This window comes from Myotis yumanensis, unplaced genomic scaffold (genome assembly GCF_028538775.1).
Source record: "Myotis yumanensis isolate MYYU_CA2020_CCGP unplaced genomic scaffold, mMyoYum1.0.hap1 SCAF_16, whole genome shotgun sequence".
Lineage (NCBI taxonomy): Eukaryota > Metazoa > Chordata > Mammalia > Chiroptera > Vespertilionidae > Myotis > Myotis yumanensis.
In genome coordinates this window covers 43,075,514-43,090,212 of record NW_027223767.1, presented here as the reverse complement: position 1 = coordinate 43,090,212, position 14,699 = coordinate 43,075,514, and the positions used below count along the sequence as shown (strand labels likewise).

General features: G+C 51.3%; 2 protein-coding genes and 1 long non-coding RNA gene across 10 annotated transcripts in view; 1 reads left to right on the top strand and 2 right to left on the bottom strand.

Moving 5' to 3' along the window:
- Positions 1–5,921: 5,921 nt before the first annotated feature.
- Positions 5,922–14,699, bottom strand: part of HOXB2 (homeobox B2) — a 30,880-nt gene continuing 22,102 nt past the window's right edge. Inside the window, exons 2-3 of the mRNA XM_070393381.1 lie at positions 7,748–8,417; positions 5,922–7,013 (exon numbers count right to left, since the gene is read on the bottom strand). Of these exons, the coding sequence (XP_070249482.1) occupies positions 6,331–7,013; positions 7,748–8,135 (1,071 nt within the window). The 5' untranslated portion in view covers positions 8,136–8,417 and the 3' untranslated portion in view covers positions 5,922–6,330. The remainder of the gene's footprint in view (positions 7,014–7,747; positions 8,418–14,699) is intronic.
- On the top strand, positions 9,822–14,565 carry LOC138993915 (uncharacterized). 4 transcript variants are annotated; one of them, XR_011468356.1, is made up of 5 exons: positions 9,822–9,980; positions 11,683–11,754; positions 13,200–13,258; positions 13,668–13,730; positions 14,257–14,330. It is a non-coding gene; the product is annotated as an uncharacterized lncRNA (long non-coding RNA). The 4 variants fall into 4 exon arrangements; XR_011468355.1 differs by having other exon boundaries at positions 9,824–9,980; positions 13,668–13,718; positions 14,257–14,337; XR_011468354.1 differs by lacking the exon at positions 14,257–14,330 and adding an exon at positions 14,352–14,565 and having other exon boundaries at positions 9,825–9,980; positions 13,668–13,718.
- Positions 13,654–14,699, bottom strand: part of HOXB3 (homeobox B3) — a 24,250-nt gene continuing 23,204 nt past the window's right edge. For all 5 annotated transcript variants that reach the window (XM_070393375.1, XM_070393379.1, XM_070393376.1 and 2 more), the window contains one exon: positions 13,654–14,512. In XM_070393375.1, coding sequence (XP_070249476.1) covers positions 13,662–14,512 — 851 coding nt within the window. In that variant the 3' untranslated portion in view covers positions 13,654–13,661. The remainder of the gene's footprint in view (positions 14,513–14,699) is intronic.

The window sequence follows — 14,699 nt, the reverse complement described above, 5'->3', positions numbered from 1 at the left end:
GTTAGTAAACAAGAAAATATAAGCCATAGAGAACACTATACAGGTATGATATTAACATTACATGCACATTCTGAAATAGTATGAGTCAGTCTTCTGCTTTTTAATAAAACTAGCATATTAAAATATGGAAATATGTGATAGGAAAATAGCATATGTGCTATATTTTCATGTAACATATCATCATATATTATACAATATGTACTTTATCATATGCAAATTTCACTGAGAATTGTGACCGTTGGCTTTGTTTAGACAAGGGATTTTTTTTTTCTAAGCTGAAGAGTTTTCTGATCATTGAAACCCAATATTATATAACCTATAAAGAACCCAAAGCATTAAAATTGCAGCTGAAGGTTTGAAGTTGGATATTAACAAGAACTTCCTGATCTTATACATATTTGGAAAAAGTTTTCTAGGGAGGACATTGTCTCTCTTCCTTGAGGGATTCACTTAGAAACAGTCCTTCCTGGATGGTTAGACCTCACTTCTAGAATCTAGATAGCCCAGCAGGATGTAAACCTTCATCTGAGTTGAAACGTAAGTCAGAGAGTTGGGATCTTTCTAAAAGGAAAGATTAGAGCAGTGATGGCGAACCTATGACACTCGAACTCATTTTTTTGGTTGCTTTTTCTTTGTTAAATGGCATTTAAATATATAAAATATATATTAAATATATAAAATAAATATCAAAAATATAAGTCTTTGTTTTACTATGGTTGCAAAGATCAAAAAATTTCTATATGTGACACGGCACCAGAGTTAAGTTAGGGTTTTCAAAATGCTGACACGCCGAGCTCCAAAGGTTCGCCATCACTGGATTAGAGTGACAGGAAGAACTGGCATAACTTCCTACTGGTGTGGGTTCATCCAAGTGTGGTCCTTGTGGCCAAAATATCCTCTTTGGAAACTTCCCCAAGTTCTGATCCAGCTGGATCTGTGTCTGAATGACTGTCCAGACTGTGCTTTTTCTGCGGTGGTCAGAGAAGGCGTTAGCAGGATTCTTTCACTGTTGACTCTTCCTTAGAGGAGGAAGCAGTTTGTTAGATGTCCTTCAGGCACTAAAGATCTGCCTCACCATTGAGTCTGGAGAGAGGATGCCGGGCAGGGGGCAGAAGAGCAGAGCTGAGCTGGAGAGGTCATTGGAGGATGGGGGCCATACCAACCACAGCAGGTAAAGAGGATGAGGACATGGGGCCCTACTTTCTGCAAACTGAAGAAATGTATTTGACTAGAGCACATTTCAAGAAGATGCGCCGTGGGGCCACTGAGTGCTTGTCAGAGACTTGGGGGAAGGTGGGCAGGACAATTCAGCAGGGCTGTTTAGGGAGATCCAGCATTTGTACCAATGCTCTGGTGCTCCGGCAAGCAGATAAAATCTGAGGGGGACTTTTAAAGCGGAGTACACCGTGTCAACGGAGAAGTGTGGTGCCTGCCTCCTTTTGTATAAAACATCCTACTCTTTTTCTTTTTTTTTTTTCCAATGCAAAAGCATAAGAGTCTTTATTCAAGCCCGGGCTTGGCTCCCCTACCCTCCTTACTGACGACGCAGCAGCAAGTGGCAGAGAGAGAGCCCTACTCTTTTTCAAACCAGGGTAGACATAACCAAATGTTGGGGAAGGTGGCAGTGGATGAAAGCCAGCGGAAAACATGGCTAGGACACTTCTTAATATTCATACTTATTGACTACCTGGCATCTGGCACCCAGCACCGCATCCAATTACATGCTTGTTGAAAAGATTTCTCTCCTTACACATTTAAATAATGACTATGGGCACAATTTTGGTGTAAAGGTACAAATTAAAATTTGTTAAAATGGCTCTACCGGATCCTTGGGAGGTGGGCGATTGTCACCACCTCCATTTAAAAGCACACAGCACCAGCGACAATAAATATTTAATGTATCGTTTGTGAAGACTAACGAATATACTTCGGGCACATAATGTATAGGACATTAGCGGCATTTAGTTCTTCCATTTATTTTACAGATAGAGAAACTGAGGTCTAGGAAGGAGAAGAGACTTGTCCAGGCATAAGTTACATTTTTTTAAATGACTCAGGGTTATCGTGATTGCAAATAATTCCTCAATCTAATGGCCCTTTGCTTTCACTATAATATTAATGAGCCATTCTTCTTCAAAGAATGACTCATCAAAAGCAGGGCAGACTGACAAGCAGCTTTTGGGAAGGCACTGAAATATTCCCATTCCAACCACAGTCAATTTATGTCCAGTTTGTGCTACAAGACCACTCACCCTGGGTCCAGGTCTAAACAGGTTGAGATAAGTGAGTACAGCCACTTGGCACAGCCACTGTCCTTTAACCTACTACCCACCACTGGGGAGTCTGCTGCCTTATCTGGGAAGCTCTCTTCTCCTTCCACCTCCATAGCCAACCAGGAAACTCAGACTAAAGAGGATGACCCCAGCGATGAGACAAGAAAAAAAGAGCTAATTTGGAACACAGGTATCTTGCGTCCCAATCCTTCATGAATCCCACATTGCCAGGCATTCCTTTGAATTTTATTTTATTTATTTATTTATTTTAAAAAAATATATTTTATTGATTTTTTACAGAGAGGAAGGGATAGGGATAGAGAGCTAGAAACATCGATGATGAGAGAAACATCGATCAGCTGCCTCCTGCACACTCCCCACTGGGTATGTGCCCGAAACCAAGGTACATGCCCTTGACCGAAATCGAACCTGGGACCCTTGAGTCAGCAGGCCAACGCTCTATCCACTGAGCCAAACCGGTCAGGGCATTCCTTTGAATTTTAAAGTGGGTGGGGAGATTGAAAGCAGGAGTCATTTCCTTCTGAAAATGCATTGTCTCTTTGTTCTGCTGTGGTGGCATCAGAAATGGTGAGTTTTGTGAATATAAGAAGAGAGAGAGAGAGAGAGAGAGAGAGAGAGAAGAATATCTGTGTGTTGCCTGTAAAAAGAGTTCCAACTGCTCCCTAATAATCAACCAAGGGAAATGCTGAAACTCCCAATTTCCTTGGATTGATTGCTTTTCACCCCCAGGACTCACTAAGTACCTAGAACGAGACTGGTAGGTTGAGCCTTTGGCTGGACCCTCCTGGCAGGCAGGAATCAGGTCTGCTGCAGCCTCAGGCAGGAGCTGAGATTTGGGTTGGTGGCGGGGGGGGGGGGGGGGGGGGGGGGGGGGTGCTTGGAAGGCCATAGCCAGGTAAAGTGGGTCAGAAATTCTTAAGCATCGGAGGAAGGCAGGGAGCAAGGTAGCGCTATGCTCTAGCTCAGTGGTTCTCAACCTTGGCTGCACATTAGAATCACCTGGGAATCTTTTTAAAATCCTGATTTCTGGGCCTCATCCTCCGGAAATTCTGTTTCTTTGTTGCTAATGTTGTGGCCCCACCCCATAACAAAGAAACAGAATTTCTGGAAGATGAGGCCCAGAAATCAGGATTTTAAAAAGATTCCCAGGTGATTCTAATGTGCAGCCAAGGTTGAGAACCACTGCTCTAGCTGCACTTTTCAAACTTTAATGTGCGTATAAACTACCTGGGGATCTGCTAAATTGAGTTTTTGATTCTCTTCGGAGTGGGACCGAAGTTTCTGCATTTCTAACCAGCTCACAGGTAGTGCTGATGGTGCTGGGCCACAGGACAGCAAGGCTCTTACAGAACCAGGGCCTCAGAGGCCCTGAGTATTGCACACCAAGCCCTGATCCCAAGACGTGAATTCTCTCCAGCAGAGCAGATCCTGCTCTTTTGGCATTGATGAAAGGTGCTCTCTTTTTGACCAAAGAAAGCTGGAAGGTGGGCAATTAGCAAGATCCTTCTGGTGTTCTTGATCTTGGTAACAACCTGTTATAGCTGAAAGAGCATTTTTAATTAGGCCAAATTATCCAGTTTGGCGGCACATAGAAATCAAAGCCCCAGCTGAAATGCCTGTTTCATTTTGCTAGTGTGGAAATGGCTATGTGCTGTGATTTTTAAGATGTTAAACACTGCCTATGGGCATATTTTGTAGGGAAATAAACACATAGCCCAATAAAATGTATAGTGTGGTTTTAATATATTGTATCCTCACTTATTTATGAGGAAAATAAACACACAAGCCAATAAGCTGTGTATTATTACTTTAATATATTGAATTTATTTCATACCTATATATTTTATGAGGAAAAATAAACTAATAAGATCCATGATATTATAATAACACGTCTAATTGTTCTATATTAATTTATTTATGAAAGAAATAAGTGCAATTTAACATGACATAAGATTATTTAATGCAGGAGGTGAATTCTATATGAAGACAGTTTAAGGGATGAAATTTCAGCTGAATAAGACGTGTGTACTTCCCACACCGAGGGTCCAGTTAAAAAAAAAATATTCAGAGGCCTGTCTGGTCCTATATGTCATGACCTATGCTGGCTTCTGGCTTTTCCTGACAGTTGTTGCCTGTTGGTGCCCGGGACTCCAAGTCCTCGGCCTGTTGGTCCAGGGGAACGTCTGGGAGGCCCAACAAATAAACTGATTTTGGAGACTGGCAGCGTCTGCTAGGAGGTAGCCCTGCGGTGTCTATTTCTGGGCCCGAGAAATATTAAATAAACCTAAGGAGGATGGATTGCTTTCCAGGGCCCTTTAAATCTCCACGTTCCCCGGAAGAAAGCAGAAGGCAGATGGGGAAGATCGATCCTGGCTTCCCGCTTACGGGCTTTGCAAGTAGCCAGGCCTGGGAGGTGGGGGATAGGAGACAGTGTTGAGATGGCAAATGAAGTTGTTGGCACAGACAGGTAGGTCTGCATTTGGAGAAAGCTCTGGGCAGGCTACAATCCCAGAGCGAAGGATCAAAAGCCCGAGTCGCCCAGGCGCACCCGGGCCTGCAGACCCGGCGCGCCCCTTCCCCTCCCCTTCTCATCTCCACTCGGACTCTCCGTCCATCTCGCGTCCTCGGCATCCATTGGGCTCAATTTAAAAAATAAATAAATAAAACAAAAACTGGAAAGAGACTCCCTGGCTCCCTTTCTGCACTGGCGTCTGAACGGTCCAGAAAGGAGAAAGGGGGTGCGGGGCCGGTCCCCCGGGCGCGGCCCCGCGCGTCCCGAAGCGGCCGTCATGGCGGCTCTTCCCTCGCCTCCCCGCCGCCCGGCCTCAGCGCCATTTTGAGCATCATCCTGGCTTCCCCGTCTCCCTCCCGCACTCCTCGCTCGTCCTTCCCTCCCTGCAGGCCAGGCGCCTGCCGACGCTGCCCGGGCTCCCTGGGCTGGTCGGCCCGCCGCCCCTCGGACGCTCTCCCAGCCCCAGAGCGACTGCGGGGACGAAGAGCATCGGTGCCGGCCCCGCTGCGTTGCTCCCGCGGCTCCTTCCTGCCCACGTGGAGGCCCTTTATCCTCCCGGGGCCGGAGCACGGGGCACGGGGCACGGGGCACGGGGCCTGCTTCCCGAGAAAAGCCCGGCGCCCACTCCACTCCTCCAGGCCGAGCCTCCAGGCCTCGCGTCCCCAGGCGCCCTGCGCGCCGGGAGCAGCCCTCCACCCGTTTGGAGCGCGGCAGCTCGGAGCGCGGAGCCCCGGGCCCCCTCCCCATCCCATGGCGTCTCTGCGGCCTCGGCCCGGGCTCCCACGCGCGTGCCCGAGGCCTCCGCTCCTTGCACCCTCTCCCGTGGGCCGCACACCTCTCCCTGCACCGCCCACCTTTCCAAGCCGAGGCCCGGAACACCCGCGCGGGGCCAGCGGCCATCGGTGGGGCGGTGGCGAGGTGACCCAGCCTCCAGCAAACCTCCCTGCGCTCTCGGAGCTGCGGGAGGAGAAGCGGTGGGTGGCCAAGTGGGGCCATTTTTGTACCACGCGGACTCAGCCAGCCCGGGACCAGACCAAGCCCGGGGAGAACCGAGGGCGTCAGGCCGACCTAAGGGCTTCGGGGGAAGGGGCTGCGTCCCAACACAAGCACTCGTGTTCGTATAATAAAGACATTTATTTAATCTATGAAAATAATGTACAATAAATACTTTCCCCTTTTCCTATTATTAAAGAGTTTTAATAAATAATCTACGGCCTAAAACTTAAAAAAAAAAGTGGAAAATAGGCTCCTCTAGTTCTTTTTAAAGAAAAGCCCCGCCCCGCCCCTTACAGTGTAATGATTCCTGAGATTTCGTTGGAAGGAGTCTACCGAACGGAATTTTTCTGCGGTTTCCAAAAGACGCCCGAGTATCCAATATTTTAGAGAAGAAAGGACGTGGATTAAACGCTAATTCAATAATACCTGAATTTTAGCAAAATACATAAAGAAGTCTAAACCACTTGGGGGCTGGGGGGTCCTAGGAGGCCCTGGGGGTGGGGGGGCAGAGAGGCCGGGAGGAGATGGTTAGGGGAACTGCAGGTCGATGGCACAGAGGGTGCTGGTGAAGAAGTCCAGGTCCTCCTCGGAGAAGGGCACAGGGCTGTCGAGCGAGCCCTGCAGGCTCGGGGAGAGGCCTCCGGTCAGCTGGAGACAGGAGTCGGCCGCGAAGAAGTTGAGGTCGGGCAGGAAAGGCGAATCCTGCCGCTCAGGGAAGGCGTCCTCGGGCAACAGCTCGGGTTCCAGCCCGCGGGCCCCGCGCAGGGCGCAGCCGGGGCTCGGCGTCCCCGCGCCGTCCGGGATAGAGGTCAACGGCGGGGCGCACGGAGCGCCCAGGGGGCCTGGCGCGACCTCGGACGGGTGAGAGCAGGCTTCCCGCGCCGCCCGCGGGGCGGAGAGGCGGCCGGGGCTGGCCGCGGGTTCCGGGGCGGGCTCGCCGGGGTCCTCTAGGGAGCCCGGGCAGGCTGGCTCCCCGTCTGGCGGCTCTCGGTGCTGCGTCTGCCGCTTGTGCTTCATGCGCCGGTTCTGGAACCAGACTTTGACCTGCCTCTCGGTGAGGTCCAGTAAGGCCGCGATCTCGACGCGGCGCGGCCGGCACAGGTACTTGTTGAAGTGGAATTCCTTCTCCAGCTCCAGCAGCTGCGTGTTGGTGTAAGCCGTGCGCAGCCTGCGCGCCCCGCCGCCGGCCGCCTCCGCCAGCCCCGGGCCATCTGCTGGGAAAGCAGACGGAGCATCAGAGCGGGCCGCATCCTCCTCCCAACCACAGTTCAGCTGAAATAAAAGACTCTTCCATCCGCCAAAAACAGGAGCAGCCGTGCCCCTTCCTTCCCGCCCACCACAGCCGCTCGCGCTCATGGCTTTTCCTTCTTTCCCGTCCCTCTCCCTGCACAGCCGGCCCAGGTCAGGGCAAAGCATTCAGAGAGCCGCCCACGGGCCATGCAGGGGTTAGGACCGGCTCCCCTCCGCCCCCAGAACCTCAGAGCCTCCCCAGGTCCTCCGAGTGGACCCCTTAATTCGGGCTCCACGCAGGGAGGGGGTGTATAAAGAAAGATGGTTCCTCACCTCCTTTCCTCCCTAGATCCTCGATTCCCCCTCCTGTGTAAGAGCTGGGGGAGTGGGACCGAATCTTTTCCTGTCCTCAGATTCAGCCCCAACAACACACATGCATTCCTCCTCACAGATAAAGGGCAATCGAATTCTCTTCTCCCAGCAGAGAAAAAGCTCTTCCCCAACCAGCTTCCAAAATCTTCTGGGGGGCGGGGGGGAGGGAGATGGAATCTGGCAGCGGCCAGGCCTGAACCCCAGCGATCTATTCTGCTTCCCTGTCACTGAAACCAACGGGGCTAGGAACCCCAACAGGCTTGCCACCTTTTCTTCCTCCCCCATGGCTCTTTCTCCCCGTCTTCTAGCTGCCCTTCACCCCACCCCTACCCCTTTTACTGACCTGTGGGCGAGCCGACCCCGGAGGCTGGGACCGAGGAGGCGGCCGGAGGAGACGTGGCCGATGGGCTGGGTTTCTTGGCAGATTTCTTCTCTTTCATCCAGGGGAACTCGGGGGCCAGGGGGGCGCCGGGGAGCGGCGGCGGCGGCGGCGGCGGCAGAGCGGGCCCATCTTCGGCTCGCTTTTGGCTCCCGGGTCTCTGAAGGGTGGAGGCGCCGAGCTGGAGGCTGGGGAAGGTTTGCTCGAAAGGAGGAGGAGGAGGAATTAATGTCGACTCCTTGATTGATGAAGTTTGAAATGTCTCCAAGACAGCGGGGAAGGAAGTCAGACACTCGGCGAGCGATGGCTGGCTGTTTATAAACCCAATCTCCCTCTCAAATTCAAAATTCATGGCTTTCAATGGTGGGGGAGGGGGCCTGCTGGGGGGGGCGTCAGGAGGGAGGATCGGAAGGGACCCCCCCTCCTGCCCCCCCCAGGTTTATGTGATGGAGCGATTTTGGGAGGGAGGGATTTTGCTGTCTCTCTCTTTTTTTTTAAATTTGGGGCCTTTATAATTGTATATTGCTGATAAATACAAGCGTATGGGGACTCTCTCTATTAAACCCAGGACTCTGGCGAAATTGCAGGGAATTCGTGGTCACGGGACCAGACTCGGCCAATCGCTGGTCTGGGCCTGGTGGAAAACAGAGAGCATTATTTGCTTTAATTGATTCAAAAACTCTAGAGGACCCCCGACCTGGACACCATGAGCCCCCCCAGTCCTTCACGCCCTCTCCCAATGCCTCCCTTTCTTCAAAAACAAAAACAAACAAACAAACAAAAAACACCAGAGGACCTTTCCCTCATCTCCTTCAGAGAATTAAGATCCTCCAGAAGCCTGGAAAACAAGAGTATCTAAGGGAGAGATTTTCCTCTTTTTGAAATATTTTAATAGCGTTAATTGCTTTCTGTACATGGCCAGCAGCATCTTCCTCCACCCCCCAAAAAAGAAGGTTGAGTGAGGATCTCAGTGTGGCAGGAAGAGGTAGTAAAAAGAGGCTTCCCCGCCAGCCTTTGGGAAAAGTCCTTGTTAAGGTGCAATAAGGAAGAGAAGAGATTTACAATCATCAGCACCACTATCCCCATCCCACCCTCCAAAAGCAACAGATAAATCTTGGAAAATCGACAGGCACTCCCAGGCTGACACAGAGGAGTGAGATAGATGGTGAGAGGCCCTTTTGGGCCTCTGGCCTCCATAGCTGTGTGGTCTCAGTTCCCCTTCTGCCCAGTGTCTGCAGCATTGCCCCTGCCCCTATGTCCATCCACCTGCCTTGCTCACCTGGAGGCATCTGCACTCCTCTCTGACCCGCCCCCTCAAGGGTCAGGGTCTAAAATGCATAGCACCACTCAAGCCTCAAGCCTCTATCTGTAGCTATACCCAGGAACATGAACGAGAACCAAGGTGGCCACCCATTCATTTCACTTAGAGCATTCTCAAAGTTGGGGGTGGGGGTGGATTTTCTCCCCTAGAACAAAGAGATGCTCCCTCCCATTTTTATCATTGTACTAGTTTTTTTTTTTAAAAAAAATCACTGTCAAGAAAGAATTCCCTGAACATGGAGGGGGTAGAAATAATGACCACTGAGATGATCCTCCTTTCCTGGCCCCGGAGGGAATTTTTGTGTGTGTTTTTTTTTGTTTGTTTGTTATTTATTTTAAAGGGACCCAGATAGTCTGAACTTCAGGTAGTGCTGTAATTTACTGCAGGGAGGAGGCACAAGACTGAGGGTTCCAAACAATTGGTGGCAAACCAGATCTCAAAGCAGAAAATGAAAAGTCGATCTGGGGGAAGATTTTTAAATAAGTGGGTCAGAGGGACGGAGAGGAGATGAGGCGATCAATCTTAGCCCCCTGACAGCTCCCTCGGATGGCATCAAAGAATTTGGCTCTTTGGGAAAGCAGAGGGAACAGCCGAAATTCCCCATCCCTTTAAAAGGCCTGGGGGTGGGTGGTGTTAGCACAAGAGAAAGGTGATTCTGGGAGCTGGGGAAACAGATGGGGAATGGGGACAGAGGGTAGGGCGCTGAGTTGGGTGGAAAGTTTGTTTGGAGAACTCCCACGGCTCTGGCCTCCCCTCCCCCTCCTGGCTCCCAGCTGCCCAGCCAGGAGGAGAAGGCTGGTTAGCAGAGACATGGCCACTCAGCCGGGAGCTGGAACTAGAAACTTTCTGTCAATGCAAACAGCCGCGTGGGTGGTGGTGAGTATTCATCCGCGTGGGTTGTGGTGAGTATTTAAAAAGGACCGAGATGCTTGCATCGGAAGGTTGGGGCTGGAGAAGAGCCAGTTGGAGGTGGGGGCTGCGGGGACAGGGGGTGGCCGGTCTGGCAAGCTCTGAAAGGCTCAAAAGAGAACTGCTATGAACTGGACAAACTGGCCAGAGACGGTTATGTCCAGCTCAGCTCCAAAGAAAGCACAATTTACCATTTGGAGGTGTGGATGGGGACGGGGGTGAGGGGCGGGAGAGGCTCAGAAGGATCGGAGCAGTGGTTGTCTGCAAGTTGTGCAGTGAGGCCTGAGAGCGGGCTCTCTCTCAGCCACCCCCTTGAGAAGCCCTGAAAGTTTTTGCACGGGCTCTGGAGCTGGCTGCAGGGTCCAGGGCTTCTGCCGGCACCAGCCGGCCAAGCCTGCCCCTGCAGGAAATACGGCTCTCCCTAACCCTGCTGACAGGTTTTACTGCCAGATTAGAGAACAGCAGAAAACTTGGGTGTTAAAAGGGGCCAAGAGAGCCCTCCTTCCCGGAGACACGGCTTCCCCGCCCCCCGTTGCGCTGTGAATCTTACACACAGATATTTTCGCCATGACTTTGGCTGCTGAGCTAGCGCTGGAATCTCGCAGAAAAAAAGGGGGTGGGAGACACCAAGCTAAGTCCGCCCTTATTTTTCTTGTTTGCCAACCAGCTTTAAGCCAGAGCTCTGGTTTTCAAGCTCGAGCTAAATTCTCTCTCTTGGCCTACCTCTCTCCTGCTAAATGATCAATCCACGGCACCCCCAGAGCCAAACATGGCGCCTCATCTAGTTACATCATTCAGAAAATGTTATTCAGGGAAGAGGGGAAGAGAGAGAGAGAGAAAGAAAAACCCTTGAGCGTTATTTGATCCCAATCAAACTTTGCACGCTCTTATGCCTTTAAATTATAGCCTGACCCAATGCTAAATTGCTTGCCGCTTGGATGAGCCGAGTCCAGTTAAAAATCCTACTGGGGGGGGGGGGGGGGCGGGGATGGGGTGTAGAACTCAGGTTGCTTTTTTTTTTATTGTTATTTATTGTTGCATAAAGACTGTAATTACTAACCTTGGACTGCCAGGATGCAACATAAAAATGAAAATCAGCCCTCTCTTTAAGGCTGAGGGCCTGCAAAGATTCTCACCGACACCCCCCCACCCATCACTTCCACCAAATATATGCTCCTAATTAAGCAATGCCTGCGCATCGCTTACAATTAGAATTATGCAACTCTTCAGCAAGCCGCCTTCGCTTCCCTTTCAACGAATTAGCTCCATATTTCAGCCGCCCTGTCTCCTCGCTCTTATCGACTCCAGCGACGCAGCGGTGACATTTCATCTTTGACAGACCCTCTCTATCCTCGCTCCAATGTGATAAAACTTTTATGGAACCACGACTAAGAAATGAAGTTTTCCCAGGGATCGTGGAAAACAGAGTCGCACATTAGCCTGGGGACTATTTTATTTACGCTTCGATCCAACAGCTTCTCCCACCCTCCGCCTCTGCCCGTTCCCTCGCTGCCTGGCTGGGGAAATCAAAGGGGCCTCCTTTCCCTCCGCCCCCAGTTTTATTTAGTAATTTAATTTCACTTTGGTTTTAAGGTTTGACCTTAGAAGTCCAGGCCTCAGATTTTTTTTTTTTTTTTAGATTAATCATTTTCCTTTGTTTTCATTTTAGACCCAATGGTGGTTGGGCTTCGGGTCACGTGACGACTTCTTTGTCGCTCCGGAAGAGAACTGTGAAGTTTAGGTTGCGTGGAAGGAGCAGTAATCTGCCGATTTTTGTTGTTGTTGTTATTGGGGGGCGGGGGGGGGGGGCGTAGGGGCAGGGGCTGGGCAAGGAAGTTGTAGCCAAAGGAGCAAAAAGACAAAAGGTCAATGAGTGATAAAAATGGAGAGGCAAAGAAGCCAAACAGAAAGACCTAGTGCACCCAAGAGTCCTCCTTCCTCCCAACTTGTTTCTTAAATCTTAGCTCAAGGAGTTGGCAGGATGTCCCAGGCTCCAATGAGAAAAGCTATATAAACATGAGATACAGCCAGGGGAGGTCGGCGCCTGAGCAGTGGGCGAAAAGGCCAAGATAGGGTCTCCAGTGTCCTCATTCCCTTGGGGAAAATTTGGCAGTCAGCAGCCTCCCTCTGCTATCTAAATTGGACCACCAGGACAAGATAAAATTGATAACAGAAAGTTTATTCAAGAATTGTTTGACAGACAACCCTTTTAAGTAAGGAAAAAAAGTGACTACGGAAGAACAAAGAAAGTTCCAAGAGGGAATTAACTCTAATTCTACAAATTCAGGACTATACAGTGACAATTAGGAGCTGAGTTCATGCCTTTTAGAACTAATTACAATTGCTCATAAGTACGAGTTTAACATAAATCTACAGCTCTTTTCTAGAGTACAATAATAACTAAAATAGCTGGTTTTACATGACAGGAAACACGTCCTTTATAACAAGTAAATACTAAAAAAAGTACAGTTTTTTTTCCTTTTTCCCTCGTATAAATACATAATGTAAGGGGATAAATAATACAAAAAAAAGGAAAATATTTTAACAGGCTATGACCAATAAATATATATGAAAATGTTCACTAGAACACACACTTTTTGAGCGATGCTGGACTCCTGCAGGCATCTCTCACAGTTGTTTTTATATCCATTAAAATGTAAACTCTAAGTGCAACGAAAGTGTCCTGTCAGGGGCTTGAGCAAGGCACACAGGCCCCAGCTTCAGCCCCTGCCTGGGACAGACAGTTTGTTAAAATATACCCTGTTTTCACGTTAAGTCAAGAGAGCAACTGAAGAAAAAGTGTAGAAGAACCTCGTGTCTCCGATTGCTTTTTGTGGAAAGAGGGGGATGGACCTGGAGCTGAGATGGGTGGGAGGCAGTAGAATGGGCAAACCCTCAGTCCTGACAATCACCTCCCAGCTTTTCCATAAAAGAAAAAAATATATATATTTATAATATAGACAGCTCTGACTTTCAAGATCTCTCACCATCCCTGAGCCCTCTGAAAACTGTAACTGATGGGGTCGGGGTGTAGATATTAATGTCCTGGAGCAGAAAAATATGGTGCTAGAAGGGAGCGCCCAATTGACCTCAAAGAGATGGGAGGACATTTGAGACTTCAGGGAGGTGGGAGGGGTTCGTGCTTGGTGCCCCTGGTTTTGAAATGTTTTCTAATTCTTTTTAAAGGAGAATTGCAAGGGGGGAAAAAAATCCAGATTTGGGGGAATTACCCACAGAGACTGAAGGTAAGTTGGTTGGTGATGGCCTAGCCATCTTGTCTGTGTTTTTAAAATGTGCTTCTCTACCTTGTTGCCCTGTCTCCTCCCTCTAGCCCACTCCCAAGCCTGGAATACCAACTGCATATTGTCAGAGGCCTAGGGTTGAGGGGGGTTGGAGGGGGGGGGTGGTCATCTCCAATCTGCTGTGGATTCCTTTTCAGTGGGTAGGCAGACAGATGGAACAAGGGCTGGAGGATTTTTAAAAAGCAACCTCTCAGGCCAAGAAGGGAAGGAACTCCAGGCCTGTCCTTCCCAGGAAGCCTGGTTGCCAAGACCCTGCCTCTTCCTTCAGACCTCCAGGCTACCACTCCAGGCTCTCCCCCACCCCTTGACCTCATCCCTCCGCCCCCCCCCCCCCCCACCTCTCCCATCACAGGTGTGTTAACTTGGGCGCTTCTTGGATTCTACCCTGAGGAGGAGGCGCATGGTGAGAGGAGAGGTCTGTGTAGGTGGGGTGGGGGTCGCAGGGTCCGTGGTGCTGGCTGGGGGCCATAGGGGGCGCCCCGTTGTAGTCCAGGTTCCCCGAGGGGTGGTGGGAAAGGTGGTTGAGGCCGTAGAGGGAGGGGCCGGCAGGGGGCGGCAGCGGATCCACGTAGCCGCCCCCGCCCACGTACACCGGGCTACCCTGCATGGTGGGCGTCCCGTAGGCGCCCCCGTTGGCTTGGAGAACGTGGGGCTCGTAGTCGGGCGCCGGCGTGGGCGGGTATTTCTGCGGGGCGCCGCAGCCTTTGAGAGAGGGCTGGTAGTTGGAGGACAGCGCGTAGGCATTCGGGTGGGCTTTGCCGAAGGTGGGCGGGGACGGGCTCTCGTAGCTGGGGGTCATGGAGTGTAAGGCGTTCATGAAGCCGGCCGTGGACTGCATGGGCTGCGGGGGGCTGCCGGCGGGGGAGGGGCCCCCGGACGACGAGGCCAGGCCCTTGGCCTTCTGGTCCTTCTTGTACTTCATGCGCCGGTTCTGGAACCAGATCTTGATCTGCCGCTCGCTGAGGTTCAGCAGGTTGGCCATCTCCACGCGGCGCGGCCGGCACAGGTAGCGGTTGAAGTGGAACTCCTTTTCCAGCTCCACCAGCTGCGCACTCGTGTATGCCGTCCGCGCCCGCTTGGACGCCGCCGATCCCGGGGGGCTCTTGTCCCCTCCCCCGCCGCCGCTGCCGCCCCCGCCGCTGCCGCCTCCGCCTCCGCCTGCGCCGCCTCCGCCGCCGCCACCACCGCAGCCCTCCGCTGGATCCGAGGGGGAGGGGTGGGAAGGGGAGAAAATGAAATAAAAGATAATTACTGAACACGCCGAAATTGAATGCATCGTTTCTTAATAAATCCAGGCCTGGACTCGGATCCCCCGCCGCCTCCCCTTCCCGTCCCCGCCTCCTCCGTGCTAGCCCCCCCCCCCCCCCCCAACGCCCGTCGCATT